The sequence below is a fragment of the Numenius arquata genome, chromosome 12 (assembly GCF_964106895.1).
Source record: "Numenius arquata chromosome 12, bNumArq3.hap1.1, whole genome shotgun sequence".
Taxonomy (NCBI): domain Eukaryota; kingdom Metazoa; phylum Chordata; class Aves; order Charadriiformes; family Scolopacidae; genus Numenius; species Numenius arquata.
In genome coordinates this window covers 4,448,387-4,462,505 of record NC_133587.1, presented here as the reverse complement: position 1 = coordinate 4,462,505, position 14,119 = coordinate 4,448,387, and the positions used below count along the sequence as shown (strand labels likewise).

Here is a 14,119-nt window from a genome sequence, read left to right as displayed (position 1 = left end):
CGCACATCTCTAGTAACAGGGAAGGCTTTTTGGGGAGCGGGGGCGTGCAGGGAGCTGGGCTTGCACCGGGCTGGGGGCAACAGCCACCATCTCGACATTGGTGCAGGTGAAGTGGTGTCAGCTCTTGCTTTGGGCTTTGCAGCGGGAGCAAGGACGATGGGACAGGGTGTCACCGAGAGCCACCCTGGGGAAGGTGTGGGATCCTGACGGGCTGGGGAGCATCTGCTCTTTGTGTCGGGCTCCCCATCTCCTGCACACCTCGGCACCACTTGCTCTGGCCTCGACACCGCCGTGGTCTGCAGGGGAGGACCTTTTTCCTTGGATAAGGCTCGGGGAAGAGGGCTGGGTTTGGCCAAGGCATGGCTTTTTCTTTAGGCAGAGGAAAGTGGTCGGAAGGTCAGGTATTTTCTGCTCTTGTGCCGTGCTGCCGGTGCTGAAGAGCCGGCCTGGCTGAGCTGGGGCTTGGTTGGGATCCCGCAGCTCCTGGCCCAAGCACGGATCGTGCTGGGATGGTGCAGGGAGCGACTGGGGTTCCTGCGAGAGCAGAAACATCATGGTGGGGTTTGTAGGGCTGGGCTGAGCTCGCTCCCCCGTGCACGGTGCTGCAAACGGGGGGGACACCGGTGACGCCAGCAGCACCGTCGTTCCCACCCGGGATTTTCCACCCGGTGACTCCGCAGGTCTCATGGCACGGGTGGATGCGGCTGAATCCCGCGGGGCTTGGATGGGGAGAGGGTGAGACCCGCTGTGGAAGGAGGGTGTCTGGGTGCATGCCACCGAGCCCGGGGTGCAAGGAGGGAGAGGTGGCTGCGAGGCTGAAGCTCACCCCATTTCCGGGAAGCTGAGTCAACTGTTTGCCCATCCCGTCTGGGTCGCCCCACAACCTGTGCTGGGGAGCAGTGTCACCCCCATTCCACAGCCCAGCGTGGTGTCCTGGTGTCCCCAGAAAGCACACTGGCACTTTTGGGATGTCTCCAGAGGGTATTCAGGGCCCCAGGACATCTTTTGCAACATGTTGGCGGCAACTTGGGAGCTTGAATCCTGTTGGGTTTGTTGTTATTGGTGTTTTTTTAAAAGGAACCAAAATCTGAAGTTTTTCCAGGGGGTGGCAGAGCACCCGCTTCAGGGTGTCTGCACCGGGCTGGGCAGAGCAATGGACACATCCCGGTGACCCCGGGGAGGGCAGCCGCCGGCCAGAAAATGGGACCCTCGGTGCATGTCCCCCTCCAGAGCATCTAGAGAGACCCACTGCCTGGGGGGCTGCGCTGTGGGGAGCTCAGCAAGTCCTGGGGGCTGGAGGGCACCATCTCGTGCCGTGATGAGCCCGGCTGCACCCCGACTCGTGTTTTCTCTCCCCAGAGCTCAGCCCTGCAGCGGTGTTGGAAGCAGCTCCCCCATGGCTGCAGCCAGCAGCGAGGGGCTGGCGCGGACCCCGCTCCTGCCGGCCGGCGCTGCCCTGGCCCTGCTGGGCGTCCTGGTCTACCTGGGCGCCCTGTGCGCTGCCTGCAGACGGTACGTGCTGCCCGCGGCCCCTCTGCTTTCCCTCCTGGTCCTGGGGACCCCTCGGTGGCATTTGGTGGCTGTATGTGGAGACCCCACATGTGCCTGTTATGAGCTGGGACCTCTGGGATCTGCTGCTCTGCTCGCCCGGAACCCCCCGGCCACAGCCCCAGTACGGCTCTGCCTGGCCTGATCCTGCACCCCTGTGCCCCACTGCCCCCCAGCGCACCCCCTGCACCCAAAGGAGCGGGTCCCAGCTGGGAATGGGGAATGTGGCATGGCAGGAGGGAGCCCTGCAGGATGGGCATGATGGGTGATGCTGGGGGTGATGCTGGGAGTGATGCTGGGGGTGATCCTGGGGGTGCCCGACACGGCTCAGCTGGGTGCAGGATGCAACTGAACTCCCCTGGACCCTGCTGTGGGGCTGGTGAAGGAACAGGGTTGTGGGTTTGGGGGTGCTGCTGCTCCGGCGAGGGGGAACATGGCAATGCCCATCATGGTCATTGGGGTCCTGGGGCACATGTTCCTCACCCCCGGCTTGTCCACCCACCTTGGGCTCATCCCTCTTCTCCCTGCAGCAAGGGCAGGAAGAAGAAGGTCCCTCCGGATGGGGTGAAGCTGGTGGATGAGGTAAGCACAGGCTGGGGGGGGTGGGGGGGGCAGGATCAGCCCCAGGGGAGCTCTGGCCACCCCAGCTCCTGGTCACCAGCCTGACGTGCGTTCCCCGCTGTTTCAGTCCCTGCTCAGACAGACGCAGCTGCGGTCGCTCAGCAAGTCCGACACGAAGCTGCACGAGCTGTACCGGGTGAAGGCCAGGGATGACAGTGAGTGGCCATCGAGTCGGGGGAGCCGATGGGGGCCAGTGGCCCTTGGAGGGTGCCCACAGTCCCTTTACCTTCTGGCGAGCACATCACGGCATGCACATCACGCGTGCCACGGTGCCGGGGCGGTGCCGGCAGAGGGGTTGCTGCTTGCCGCATCCCTGATGTCCTCCCCCCCATGTCCTCTCCTCTCACCACAGCCCAGCGACCGGCCAGCCTGGATTTCCCCTGTGCCGTGTCCCCCCCCACCGCCGCTGCCGACTCCTTGCACAGCTCCAGCATCAGCGTCCTCCTGCACCGCGAGCTGCCCCAGATCCCCGTCCCCGAGCCCCCGGCCACCTCCCCGGCCCCCGACCAGACCTACTCCAACTTGCTCTTCACCTCGCTGCGGAAGCCGGTGCCGGACACCGTCTACGAGTGCCTGGCGGTGGGGGGGGAGGATGCCCCGGTGCCCCCCGCACCCACCAGCACCCAGGTGTCCCCTCCACGGGCCAGGCACGGGGCGGCCGATTACGCCTGTGTCCGAAAGGTGAAGAAGACGATGCCCACGGAGGTGCAGGATGGGGCCGTGGCGGGACCTTCTGCAGCCCCACAGTGCTGGGACGGGGCGGGCAATGCCCCCCGAGCGAAGGTACGGCTCTGGGGGGGCGGCAGGGATGGGGCATAGGGCTGGTGCTGTGCTTGCTGGATGGGGCACCAGGGGGTCTGTATAATGCCCTGTCTCCCTGTAACGCCTGTGTCCGCAGCAGGGTGTAAAATAGGCTACTGCATTTCCAGTGGAGCTTTTTGGGGGGGGCAGGATGAAGCCGAGACCTTGAAGGCAGGTGATGCCCACAGTGCTGCTCTCTGTGTCCTGCAAAAGGCTCCCTGGGTTTTGCAAAAAGTAGGATCCCCAATGGGTAATCCGCTGCTGGGGGCTGTGGGAAGCCGGGGGGAGCGTGGGGATACCCCACCGTGGGCAGGGATTGCCCCTGAACCCCCCACCTTCCTTTTACAGCTGGAAGAGATGTACTCGACAGTGTGCAAAGCCACCAAGAAGAAAACTCAGGTCCCCACATCGTCCCCGAGGGCTGCGAAGGAGGTGGGTGCTGGGTGGCCATCCCCCTGTCGGGGGGAGGGTGCCCAGGCTGGGTGCTGGCCCCCGGCAGCTCAAGCCCCCCCAGACCCCTGCTACGAGTCCATCAACGACAGAGCCTGGACTGCTCAGGGCCGTGGCCCCGACCCGGACTACGAGGCCGTGGACGTTAACTGGAAGAAGGGGGCGAAAAGGGACAAGCCAGGGAAATCCTGTGTCCCCGAGAACCTGTACGAAAGCGTCGGTGACATTTGGGCGGGGGAGTCCCGGCGAGCCTCCGCCAGGACGGCGGCCAACGGGCTGGAGGTGTACATCACCAACCTATAGCATCCCCCTGGCAGAGGGGTCCTCGGTCGGCTTTCCAGGGGGCTGAGCCCCCCCGGGGACGGGCACACACCAGCTCCAGTGCCTGCCGGGTGGCTGCGTCCCCCCAAAAGCTTTCTGTATATATTTTACGTTAGTTTTCTTTAAGCATCCTTGTCCCATCCCCACCCGGTGCCAGCAGGTTGGCATGGGGATGCCCTGAAGTGGGTGATTTACGGGTGCTGGCTTTACCAAGATGGGAATAGGTTTGGGACCAGTTGTGTTTTGGGGCGGGTGGTGGCGGGGGGCTGTGGGCCAGCCCCGTGGCCCTGGGCTGCAGGATCAGGCCCCTCAGCAGCAGGTTTATGCCGTGGGTGAGGGTCTCCTTTCTCCTCCCTCTGCCTGGGGGAGAGCAGGGCCCCGTGCAGCCCCCAGGAAGCTTTGGTCCCATCACTGAACGTCCCTGGTTACGGGGACCAGGGGCCAGTCCTGTGCCTCTGTGCAATGCAGCGTGGGCTTGGGGGCTCTGATCCGTCCCCATCACCCACTCCCACCTTTCAGACACGCGCAAGGGTGAGCAGAGGTCTCCCAAACACCATTAAAAGGCTGAGAAGGAGAAAAAACTCTTAAACTGGATCTGAAACCCTGGTGGTGGCGGCGGCGGCGGCTGCTGCTGCCGCAGCGGTGCCGGTGCTGGGAGCAGCGTAACCGTGAGCGGGTGCACGGATGGTTTTGCACCTCCGAGCTGGGGATGCGCAGCCACCAAGAGCTGCTGAAATGAGGTGGCTGTCCCTGCACCGGGACTCGCTCCGGGGCTTTGCACGGGGCTGGGGTCGGAGCCGGGGAGCGTTTGCACAGCGCTTGCTGCCGGCTCCCTTCCGTGTCACTCCCACGGGTGCTGTAGCCTTGAGAGATGCCAAAAATGCTCAAGGGAGCTGGACGTGCACCCGGAGCCCTCGGACCCCCAGGGCTCGAGCTTTCCTCCTCTCCTCCCCACGGGGAATTTGGCATCCCTGCCCCAAAGGATGGCGGGTGTCCCCCGGACGATGCACTGATGGTGGCCCTGGTCCCATCGCCCACTTCTGGATGTAGCCCGGCTGGCTGGGGGCTGCTCGACCTCGTGGCACGGTGGCCTGGGGCTTGCTGGGGCTGGCTGGGACCTGTGGCAGCAGAGCCCCTGTGCCACGCCATGCCGTGTGGCAGGCAGGAAGCCGCGTGCCTTCCTTCGGCAGCTTTGCCCCTACGTCACAGCAGGCGAAGAGATGAAAAAACGAAAACAAGGCGCTCAGCAAAACCCGCTGCAGGCTGAGGACGTTGAGGCAGCTCAGGCGCTCCTGCCGCTTCGTCAGCCCCGCGCTCGATGCCAAACCACAGCCGCTCGAGATAGAGGAGCCGGCTCCCACCCCCCTGCGAGATAAGGGCCCCGATAGAAAACGGTGCGGGGCGGCTGGTGCCGATGCTGCCGCGCTCTTCCTGCTGCCAGCCCCACCACACCGGTGTGGGGGCTTCCCCCACGCCGCCTCCGCCCGCGTCCTTCCTCTTCTCCCTTTCTCCATCATCCCATCCTGTAGCTCTCCAGGGCTGGGTCCCTCTTGCACCACCCGAATTCCTTGGGAGCTGCGTTTAGGCTGCACCAGCCCCGTGCAGGAGCATCGCATCCTCGTGGCACCGGAGCTGCTTCACTCCCAGGGCCCTGTGCTGCCCATGGGGTTGGGACACGGGTACCACTGTGTCACTTCCCCAAGGAAAGGCAAGCTTGGCACAGCACAGGGCTGCACCCGGGCCGGGGAAAGCTTCTGCTCTTGCTGAGCTGGTGGTGGCCAAAGTGTCTCCCAAACCTGCCCCCACAGCAGCTGGAAGAGCTGCCCATTCGCCCAGAATTCCCGCGCTGCCTCTGGGGATCAGGAAAGCCCGACTCACGTTTAAATAAGAGAACAACTGCCCGGTGCTTGGGCCGATGGAAAATGTGCCCGGAGGATGCCCGGAGCCAGATGGAGGCTCAAAAACTGGATGTCAAATGAAGAATCCATCCCAGAACATCGCTTAGAGTCTTGTGGTCTGACCAGGAAGGTTGGGGTCGGTGTCAGAGTGTGGGGAGCGGGGTAGGGCTGGGAGAACCCCTCCTCGTCCCCAGGGACAGCCAGGAGGGGACGTCCCCGCTGGCTACAGCCTTCCCGCTCCTCCCCGCCAGCTGGGACCCCACTCGGGGCTGGGGTCCCCGAGACGATGTGAGGGGTGGGTTGCTGGGGGGGGTGTCGGTGTCGTGAGGGGTCGGTGCTGCACGGTGCCGTTCCCACAAGGGGGAGCGAGCAGGAGCCCGGCGCACGCTGTACGGTGCTGCACGGTGCTGCACTCTGTAGGGTGTCGCACGGTGCTGCATGGTGCATTGCACGGTGCTGCGCGCTATAGGGGTCTGCGCCCCGTGTGGCTCCGCACCCTGTGTGGCCCTGCCCCATATATCTTTGCCCCATATGTCTCTGCCCCATACGTCTCTGCGCACTGTATGGGCTGCACGCAGCGTGTGGCTCTGCACCCAAACCAGCTCCGCACCCCACGTGGCTCTGGGCCCCATACAGCCCCAGGTTCCAGGCAGCTTCACCCCCGACGTGGTGCTGTACCCCCCCCCCCCTCGCAGCTCTGTACCCCACAACAGGCAGCCGGGCAGCTCAGGAGAGATGGGCAGCGTGGGCAAGGCCACGGCTCCCTCTGCAACGCCAACCCGGAGAGGGGCATCACAGCCCGGAGCTGGCCGTGGCCCCAGCCCTGGGGGTACCACAAGGGCATCTCTCAGGGATGCTGGCACCGGGATGAAGCCCTGCCCGGGAAGGGGGTCAGGCTGGTGGCACCGGAGCCCCTTGTGCAACGGGCGGGCGATGCTCGTGGGAATTGCACAACAGCGAAGCTGCTGGAGCCGCCAGCTCAGCGCTTCGGCCGGTGTTAACGATTAAACCAGAGCGGGGGGTGGCCGGCGAAGCCACCACCCGGGTCCCGCTGTGGCACAGCTCGGGCTGGACATCACAGCTCCGGGTCGGGGGGGGGGAGAGGCGTCGTGCCTGCGACAGTGCTGCGGGGCTCCGTCATTAACTCCTCCGGGGCTGCGCTAACGAGGGATATGGGGCCAGAGCCCACAGGGCCCAGGACAGAGCTGCGGGATGGGGATGAAGGCTGCTCCAGCTGCACTCCTCCTCCTGTGCTCCCCACTGCTGCCCCACCAGCCGCTGGGGGTGCTCCTGGTCCCCAGTTTCCAGCAGCCCTGGCACAACTGGGGCAAGTTTGGGGGTCCCGCAGGTGCCCCAGTTCCCAGGGAGACGCTGCCCTTTGCCTGGCTGCCCTTCTGCAGCGTGCAAGGGGACCCCAGGGGTGACCATGCCAGGGTGACACCCCACCTCTCGGCCGGGCACGGGGGGGGCTTTCCCAGTTTGCTGCTTTTTTTTCATGCTTACGAAAGCACCTGGCCCCAGGCATGGTACAGGGTGGAGTGACACCTCCAGCCACCCCTGAGGGCAGGGGACAAGGGGTGGCTGAGCACCCTGGGACTCCTGTCCCTCCGCCACGCTGGGGATATTGCCGCCCCCTGGCCCCCCCAGGCAGAGGATCCCCGGGATACCGGCCCCAGCAGCGCTCCCATGTCCCTGAGCTGTGGGAAACCCCCACATCGGCCAGCCCAGGGCTGCCGGGGGGGACAGCCGGGGAGGGGGACAGGCGGGGGCCACCGGCTGGGACAGCCACACGGACTCTGTCCTGACCTCAGCGCTGTGGGTCGGTAAATCAACAGCAGCGGCCTCTGGGCAGCCCCACGCCGGCACCCGGCATTCACAGACCCACAGGTTTTGGGGCAGACAAGGAGCGGAGCGTGGAGGGGGGGGGGGGGGGGCATCAGCCCGGACACCCCAAGCACCCCACGTCCCCTATGCACCCCACGTCTCCCATGGACCCAGGTACCCCGTGCACCCCACACCCAGCTCTGCCGGTCTGCATGGCTTCCAGCGTTTCCCCATGACGGGCAGGACCGACCCAACCTGTGTGGGGCCAGAGCCCCCATTCCCGCTGGGAACAGCGCTTCCAACCCCAAAATCCATTCATTCTCCCCTCCAGCAGACGGACACTGTAACTTTTGGGGGAGCTCTATAACTTCAGGGGGAGCCCTATAACTTTCAGTGGGTCTAGAACTTCAGGGGGAACTTTGGGGGAGACCCCTGCAAGTTTGGGGGCGTGTAACTTTGTGGGGGGCCCTGCAACTTTTGGAGAACGCCCACAACTTATGGGAATCGCTCTAATTTGGGGGAGGGCAAAACTTTTGGGGGACCCCCCCACCCCCAAGTCAGAACGCTGCAAGTTTGGACCCCATCGCTTTGAAGGTGCCGCAGGAGTTTTGCGGGGTCCTCCCACCCAGCGGAAGCCCCGCACTTTCGGGGAGGACCCTTAATGAGAAAAATCAGAACTTTTTGGGGGCACCCTGCAACTTTCGGGGAGCCCCGGGAGTTTGGCGGGACGAGACGAGGCCGGGGGGAGGCGACTTTACGGGCCGCGCCGGTCACCGTCGGAGCCCCAAAACTACCGGGGGGGTGGCAGACGGCGGGCTCGGGGGTGGGTGGATGGGCGGATGGCGGGGGGGGGGGGTGCTGGGTGGTTTGGGGGGGCCCGGCGGGCAGCGCGCGAGGCGGCGGGAGGGCGGGGCGCGCGAAGATGGCCGCTGCCGGCGGGGGCGTGTCGCGGCGGGGGCGTGGCCGCGGCGGGGCGGGAGGGGAGGGGGCGTGTCTCGGCGCGTAAAAGTGGCAGCGCGGCGCAGCCAATGGGAAGCGGGGAAAGCGGCGGCCGCGTTCCAACCCGGGCGCCTCGACCAATGGCGATGGGGGAGGCTGGGGGGGGGCGTGGCCTGGCCGGCGCCGACACCGGGGCGGCGCGCGGCGGAGCGCGCTCCCCCGCCGGGCCCGGCCGCGGCCGCCGCCGCCGCCGCCGCTTCCCCGCATGGAGCCCCCGCGCCCGCCCGCCGTGCTGCTGCCCGCCGCCCGCCGCCGCCGCCGCGACCCGCCGCCGCCGCCTCCCTCTCCGCTTTCCCAGCCCGGCGGCGGTGGCGGCACCGCCCCGAAGGTACCGGGGGCGGCGGCGACCGGAGGAGGGGGGGAGCCGGAGGAGAGGAGGAGGAGGAGGAGGAGGGGGGGGGGGGGGGGGGGGGGAGAGGGGGCGGTGACAGCTGACAGCGGCCCGCCCGAAACTTTCCCCGCCGCTAAAATGGCGCCGCTCGGGGACAAACTTTGGGGGGGGGGGGGGGGGGCGTGGCGGCGGGGCGCGGGTGGAGGGAACCCCCCTCCCCGCCGCCACCCAACCTCCCCCTGGTGGGTGACACTCCCCCCCCCCCCCCGCTTAACGGTGGGTGACAGCGCTGGGATCAGCCTGGCAGGAGGGTGCTGGGTGCTCCTGCCTCTGCAGAGCATCGGGGGATCCCACCCGGGATCTGCCCCGGAGGGACCCGTCCCGGTGGGATTCCACCCGGGATCTGCCCTGGAGAGACCTACTGCTTGGGATCCCACCCGGGATCTGCCCTGGAGAGACCCACTGCTTGGGATCCCACCTGGGATCTACCCTGGAGAGACTCACTACTTGGGATCCCACCCAGAATCTACCCCAGAGGGACCCGTCCTGGTGGGATCCCACCCGGGATCTACCCTGGAGAGACCCACTGCTTGGGATCCCACCTGGGATCTACCCCAAAGGGACCCATCCTGGTGGGATCCCACCCGGGATCTACCCTGGGGAGACCCACTGCTTGGGATCCCATCTGGAATCTGCACCAGAAGGACCCACGAAGTAGGATCCCACCAGGGATCTGTCCCAGAGGGATCTGCCCTGGTGGATCCCACTTGGGATCTGACCCGGAGGGACCTGCCCAGTGGCTGGCCAAGTGGCCTGGAGGGCACCACACTGGCTTCCCTGGGCCACCTCCCCTCCCTGCCGTGGTCGAGGGGATCCCTGCGGGATCCACAGCTCAGAGGATCCCCTGCTGACCACCACCATCTCTCCCACAGGCTCCTCTCCCTTGCGGCGGCCGGGGGCTACCGGCGGGTGCCGAGGGCTGGCTACCACACCTGGGAGAGCTGTTGCCGCGCCGGGAGCCGGCCAGCCGGGAAGCGATGCTGCGGGTGCTGGACGCCGGGCTGGAGCGATGCCTGGCGCTGCATTCTGCCTACATCCCCGTGCCCCGGCACAGGTAGGACCACGATGGCGGCGGGATGGGCAACGGTGACGGCCACCACCCTGCCACCACCGGCTTCACCGCGGGAAGCCGGGATGTTTTTCCACCGGCTGCGAGAGGAGGACTTTGGCCGCTCGTCCGCAGCGCCGGGGTCTCCGGCTGTGACCGGCCGTCCCGGGTTTGGCAGCACCGAGGGCTCTGCCCGGTGGTGGCTCTGCCGGGTGATGAAGCAAGGTGTCACCTCCGAGCCCTCGAGTGCCACCACCGCAACCGCTCGAGGGCTCGGAGAGCATCGCCGCCCTCCAGCGCCGTATTTATCCGCCCCCACAGCACGAAAGTTTTGCAAAATGGCTTCTGTTGCTCCTGACCTCTTGCTTTTTTTTTTTAAATTTAATTCTTTTTATAGCGTTTTGGTTTTTTTAATTTTTTTTTTTTTTTATGGTGGTTTTTTTTTTTTTCCACTTCAGGAAGTTGTTTGGCCCCAGCTGAGCAAACCCTGTGTTTCTCGGTGCTCACGGCAGGATGCAGGTGCCGGTACCCTCCGGCACGGTGCTGGGTTCTCCCCCTCCCTGCACCGGAGCAGTAAACAGCAGGGCTTTGGCCAGCTGCCCGCGCCGCTGCCTGTGCCGCTGCCCGGCGGGGTTTCCAGTCTGGAAACCCACGGGGCACCCATGGGTGCTTTTGCACGTGGTGATGCTCCCATGTCCCAATCACCCCGTGGTGATCATCACCCTGTGCCACCTGTGTCCCCCCACCTCAAGCCACCCCGACCACTGTGGGTAGGGGGTCCCAGCGCCTCGCTGTGGGGGATGAAGGGTCCCAGGGGAGTTTGTCTGACCTCACCTCAGCCCCCCTTTTTGCTCTCGCTGGCAGGAAGCTCTCGGGCAAGGCGGGCATCGACGAGGTGATGGCGGCCACGGTGCTCACCAGCCTCTCCACCAGCCCGCTGGTGCTCGGTCACCCGCCGGCCACCCCCACCCCAGGTAAGAGCGTGACGCTGTCCCCTCCATCGTTGGACACGTGTCCCATGGCAGGACCTGACCTTCCTCCTCCTCCTCGCCAGAGCCCAGCAGTGAGGTCTGGAAGGAGGTGCCCGCCATGTCCTCCAGCTGCAGCAGTAGCAGTAACACCAGCGGGGACTGGAGCTGGGACCCCCCCAGCGACCGCTCCACCCCCTCCACCCCATCGCCCCCACTCTCCAGTCATGTCCCCAACACCTTCCTGCCCGCCCCGCTGCCGGACGACGGCCCCGACGAGCCCGACGGCACCCACTTTGTCTTCGGAGAGCCCATCCCGCGGAAGAGGAAGGTGGGATGATGGGGATGGTGATGAGGATAGTGAGGATGGGCATGAAGAGGAGGATGAGGTTAAGGATGGGGATGTGGTTGATGATGGGGATGAGGTTGGTTATATCATTGGGGCTGGCAGCGGGGTTGGAGATGAGTTTGGGCATGGGGATGAAGAGGAGGATGAGGCTGGGGACAGGGATGAGTTTGAGGATGTCAATGAGGATGATGATGGGAATGGGGATAACATTGGGGCTGGCAGTGTGGTTGGAGGCAAGGCTGGGGATGGAGATGATGATGGAGATGGGGATGATGATGACGGTGGGGACAGGGCTGCCAGCCTGACATCTGTCTCCTGCAGAACTCCACCAAGGTGATGTTCAAGTGCTTGTGGAAGAGCTGCGGCAAAGTCCTCAGCAGCTCCTCAGGGATGCAGAAGCACATCCGAACCATGCACCTTGGGTAAGCACGTGGGGTCCCCCCAGACACCCCCAGACACCCCCCGGTGTCCCCTGCGGGGTCCTGCCATGGCGAGAGAGAGCCAACCCAGCCGGACCCCGCTCTCCCCGCAGCCGGAAAGCCGACCTCGAGCAGAGCGACGGTGAGGAGGACTTCTACTACACGGAGCTGGATGTGGATGTGGACTCTCTGACGGATGGACTCTCCAGTCTGACGCCCGTCTCACCCACCTCCTCGGTGCCACCCGCCTTCCCCGGCCCCGAGGCGCAGGGTCCGGTGCCGTTGCCGATCCCCGACCTGGCTCTGGCCTCCCCCTCCGTCCCCCCCGGCCTCTGCCACGTCCACACCGACCACGCGTACCAGGTGAGGGGGACACCGGGGTTACGGCGGCATCACCGCCACCCTCCATCCCACCCAGCTGCTCGGTGCCAGCATCGTAGCCGAACTCTGACGTGGGGGCCGTGTCCTCTCTCTCTCTCTTGGCAGGGCTGCCCGGCCCCCCCGCGCCCACCAGTGCCCCCCACCGTGCCTGCCCCGCCGCCGCCCAAGCCACCCACCGTCCCCAGGTGAGCCATCCCCATCCCCGCTCTGTCCCCTCGTGTCCATGTGTCCATTCTCCCCCTCTGCTCTGCTCTGGTGAGGCCCCACCTGGAGTCCTGTGGCCAGCTCTGGAGTCCTCAGCACAGGAAGGACATGGACCTGTTGGAGTGGGTCCAGAGGAGGCCGTGGAGATGCTCTGAGGCTGGAGCCCCTCTGCTGGGAGGACAGGCTGAGAGAGTTGGGGGGGTTCAGCCTGGAGAAGAGAAGGCTCCGGGAAGACCTTAGAGCCCCTTCCAGTCCCTAAAGGGGCTCCAGGAAAGCTGGGGAGGGACTCTTGGTCTTCGGACGGGAGCCATAGGATGAGGGGGAAGGGTTTTAAACTAAAAGAGGGGAGATTTAGATTAGATATTAGGAAGAAATTCTTTGCTGTGAGGGTGGTGAGACCCTGGCCCAGGTTGCCCAGAGAAGCTGTGGCTGCCCCATCCCTGGAGGGGTTCAAGGCCAGGCTGGATGGGGCTTTGAGCAACCTGGTCTGGTGGGAGGTGTCCCTGCCCATGGCAGGGGGGTTGGAACTGGATGATCTTTAAGGTCCCTTCCAACCCAAACCGTTCTGTGATGTCCTCGTACCCGTGTCTGTGTCCCCCTCCGTGACATGTCCCCTCTGCCCGCAGGAGGCCGCGGGGGGAGGCCAAGAAGTGCCGCAAGGTGTACGGCATGGAGAACCGGGAGATGTGGTGCACGGCCTGCCGCTGGAAGAAGGCCTGCCAGCGCTTCCTCGACTGACGCCGTGGTGGCCCTCCCTCCTTCTTGCACATTTTGCACTCGAGGTGCCTTCGCGCCCCCCCCGACCCCCCTTCCCGCCCCCCCCCCCCCCCTTCCGACTCCTCGCCGCTGCCCCGGGGCCCCCCCGGACTCAGGGACCGGCCCCCCCGAAAGCTTTATGCACACCCCTCCCACCACGGAGCTTGTCCCCCACCTTTTTGTCCTTTGAAAATAAGCTAAATCTGTCCCCCCCCCACACACACCTTGCCGGCACCGTGGTGGGGGGGGCGGCCGGCTGCTCCTGGCCCCCGTGCCAGGTTGGGGACACCCCCCTTACCCCCCAAAGGCTTTGGGGGCTGCCCATCGCTCCGATAAGCCGTGCCTGCGGCTGGCGGGGGCTTGGGAAAGGGGGGGGGTTGTCTGTTCCTGCCCCCCCCCCCCCCCCCCGCCTGCTCCCGGGGGGCACCCCCAGTGCCCAGGGCAGAGGTGGGCGCCTGCCCCCCCCCCCCCCCCCCCCCCCTTATCCCCTCCCCGAGGGGGTTTTTACTCTTTATATCATCGTCTCTCTCTATTTTTCGTATCGGGGCGATGCTCCGGGAAGTGCCTGCAGGAACGCGCCCATTTGCACTAAGCCAAACTGCACAAAGAAGTTTGTTTGGGTTTTTTTTGTTGGTTTTTTTTTTTTTTCCCTAATTTTTTTCCTTTTTTTTTTTTTTTTTTCTTCGTGTGTGGTTTTTTTTTTTTTTTATTTTTATTTTTTTAAATAAAATATATGAAAAAATTCGTATTTTTTAAAATAATCCCTCCCGGGGCACGAGAGCGCGCTGGCTGCGGCAGCGAGATGCCTCCAGCCCTTGGGGGGGGTTTTAAGGGGCTTTATTCCCCTTCAACCCCCTTTTACCCCTCCCCAACCCCTTTTTTCCCCCCCCCCCACATTGTCCTGTCACTCACCTGCCCCCCTCACCCTTCCCCATGCAAGGATGGAGGGGGGGGGGGGGTGGGGACAGGGATGGGGGGGGGGGGTGGCACTGTCACCCTGCCCAGCCTTGCACCCAGGGCTGTGCCAGGACAGGTCCCTCCACCCCCCCAGTCTTGCAGGAGGGGTTCCCCTTGCATCAGGGACCCCCCCACCCCGTGTTGCAGGGTTGTGTGTTGTTTCCCCCCCACCCCCCCGCCTTGC

General features: G+C 65.3%; 2 protein-coding genes across 2 annotated transcripts; both read left to right on the top strand.

Moving 5' to 3' along the window:
- Positions 1 to 1,396: 1,396 nt before the first annotated feature.
- LIME1 (Lck interacting transmembrane adaptor 1) lies at positions 1,397 to 3,723 on the top strand. Its single transcript, XM_074157687.1, has 5 exons — positions 1,397 to 1,512; positions 2,079 to 2,130; positions 2,237 to 2,324; positions 2,522 to 2,952; positions 3,319 to 3,723. Exons 1-5 carry the CDS (start codon positions 1,397 to 1,399, stop codon positions 3,721 to 3,723), a joined length of 1,092 nt encoding a protein of 363 aa, XP_074013788.1.
- A 4,715-nt stretch (positions 3,724 to 8,438) lies between these two features.
- SLC2A4RG (SLC2A4 regulator) lies at positions 8,439 to 12,960 on the top strand. Its single transcript, XM_074157515.1, has 8 exons — positions 8,439 to 8,790; positions 9,726 to 9,907; positions 10,766 to 10,875; positions 10,956 to 11,200; positions 11,540 to 11,640; positions 11,751 to 12,000; positions 12,124 to 12,203; positions 12,849 to 12,960. Exons 1-8 carry the CDS (start codon positions 8,668 to 8,670, stop codon positions 12,958 to 12,960), a joined length of 1,203 nt encoding a protein of 400 aa, XP_074013616.1. The 5' UTR covers positions 8,439 to 8,667.
- Positions 12,961 to 14,119: the final 1,159 nt, after the last annotated feature.

Coding starts and splice junctions, on each gene's coding strand:
- SLC2A4RG (XM_074157515.1), top strand. CDS start 8,668: ATGGAGCCCCCGCGCCCGCCCGCCGTGCTGCTGCCCGCCGCCCGCCGC. Junction 11,641..11,750: donor ATCCGAACCATGCACCTTGG/GTAAGCACGTGG, acceptor CTCTCCCCGCAG/CCGGAAAGCCGACCTCGAGC. Junction 12,204..12,848: donor AAGCCACCCACCGTCCCCAG/GTGAGCCATCCC, acceptor CTCTGCCCGCAG/GAGGCCGCGGGGGGAGGCCA.
- LIME1 (XM_074157687.1), top strand. CDS start 1,397: ATGGCTGCAGCCAGCAGCGAGGGGCTGGCGCGGACCCCGCTCCTGCCG. Junction 2,131..2,236: donor GGGTGAAGCTGGTGGATGAG/GTAAGCACAGGC, acceptor CCGCTGTTTCAG/TCCCTGCTCAGACAGACGCA. Junction 2,325..2,521: donor GGTGAAGGCCAGGGATGACA/GTGAGTGGCCAT, acceptor CTCTCACCACAG/CCCAGCGACCGGCCAGCCTG.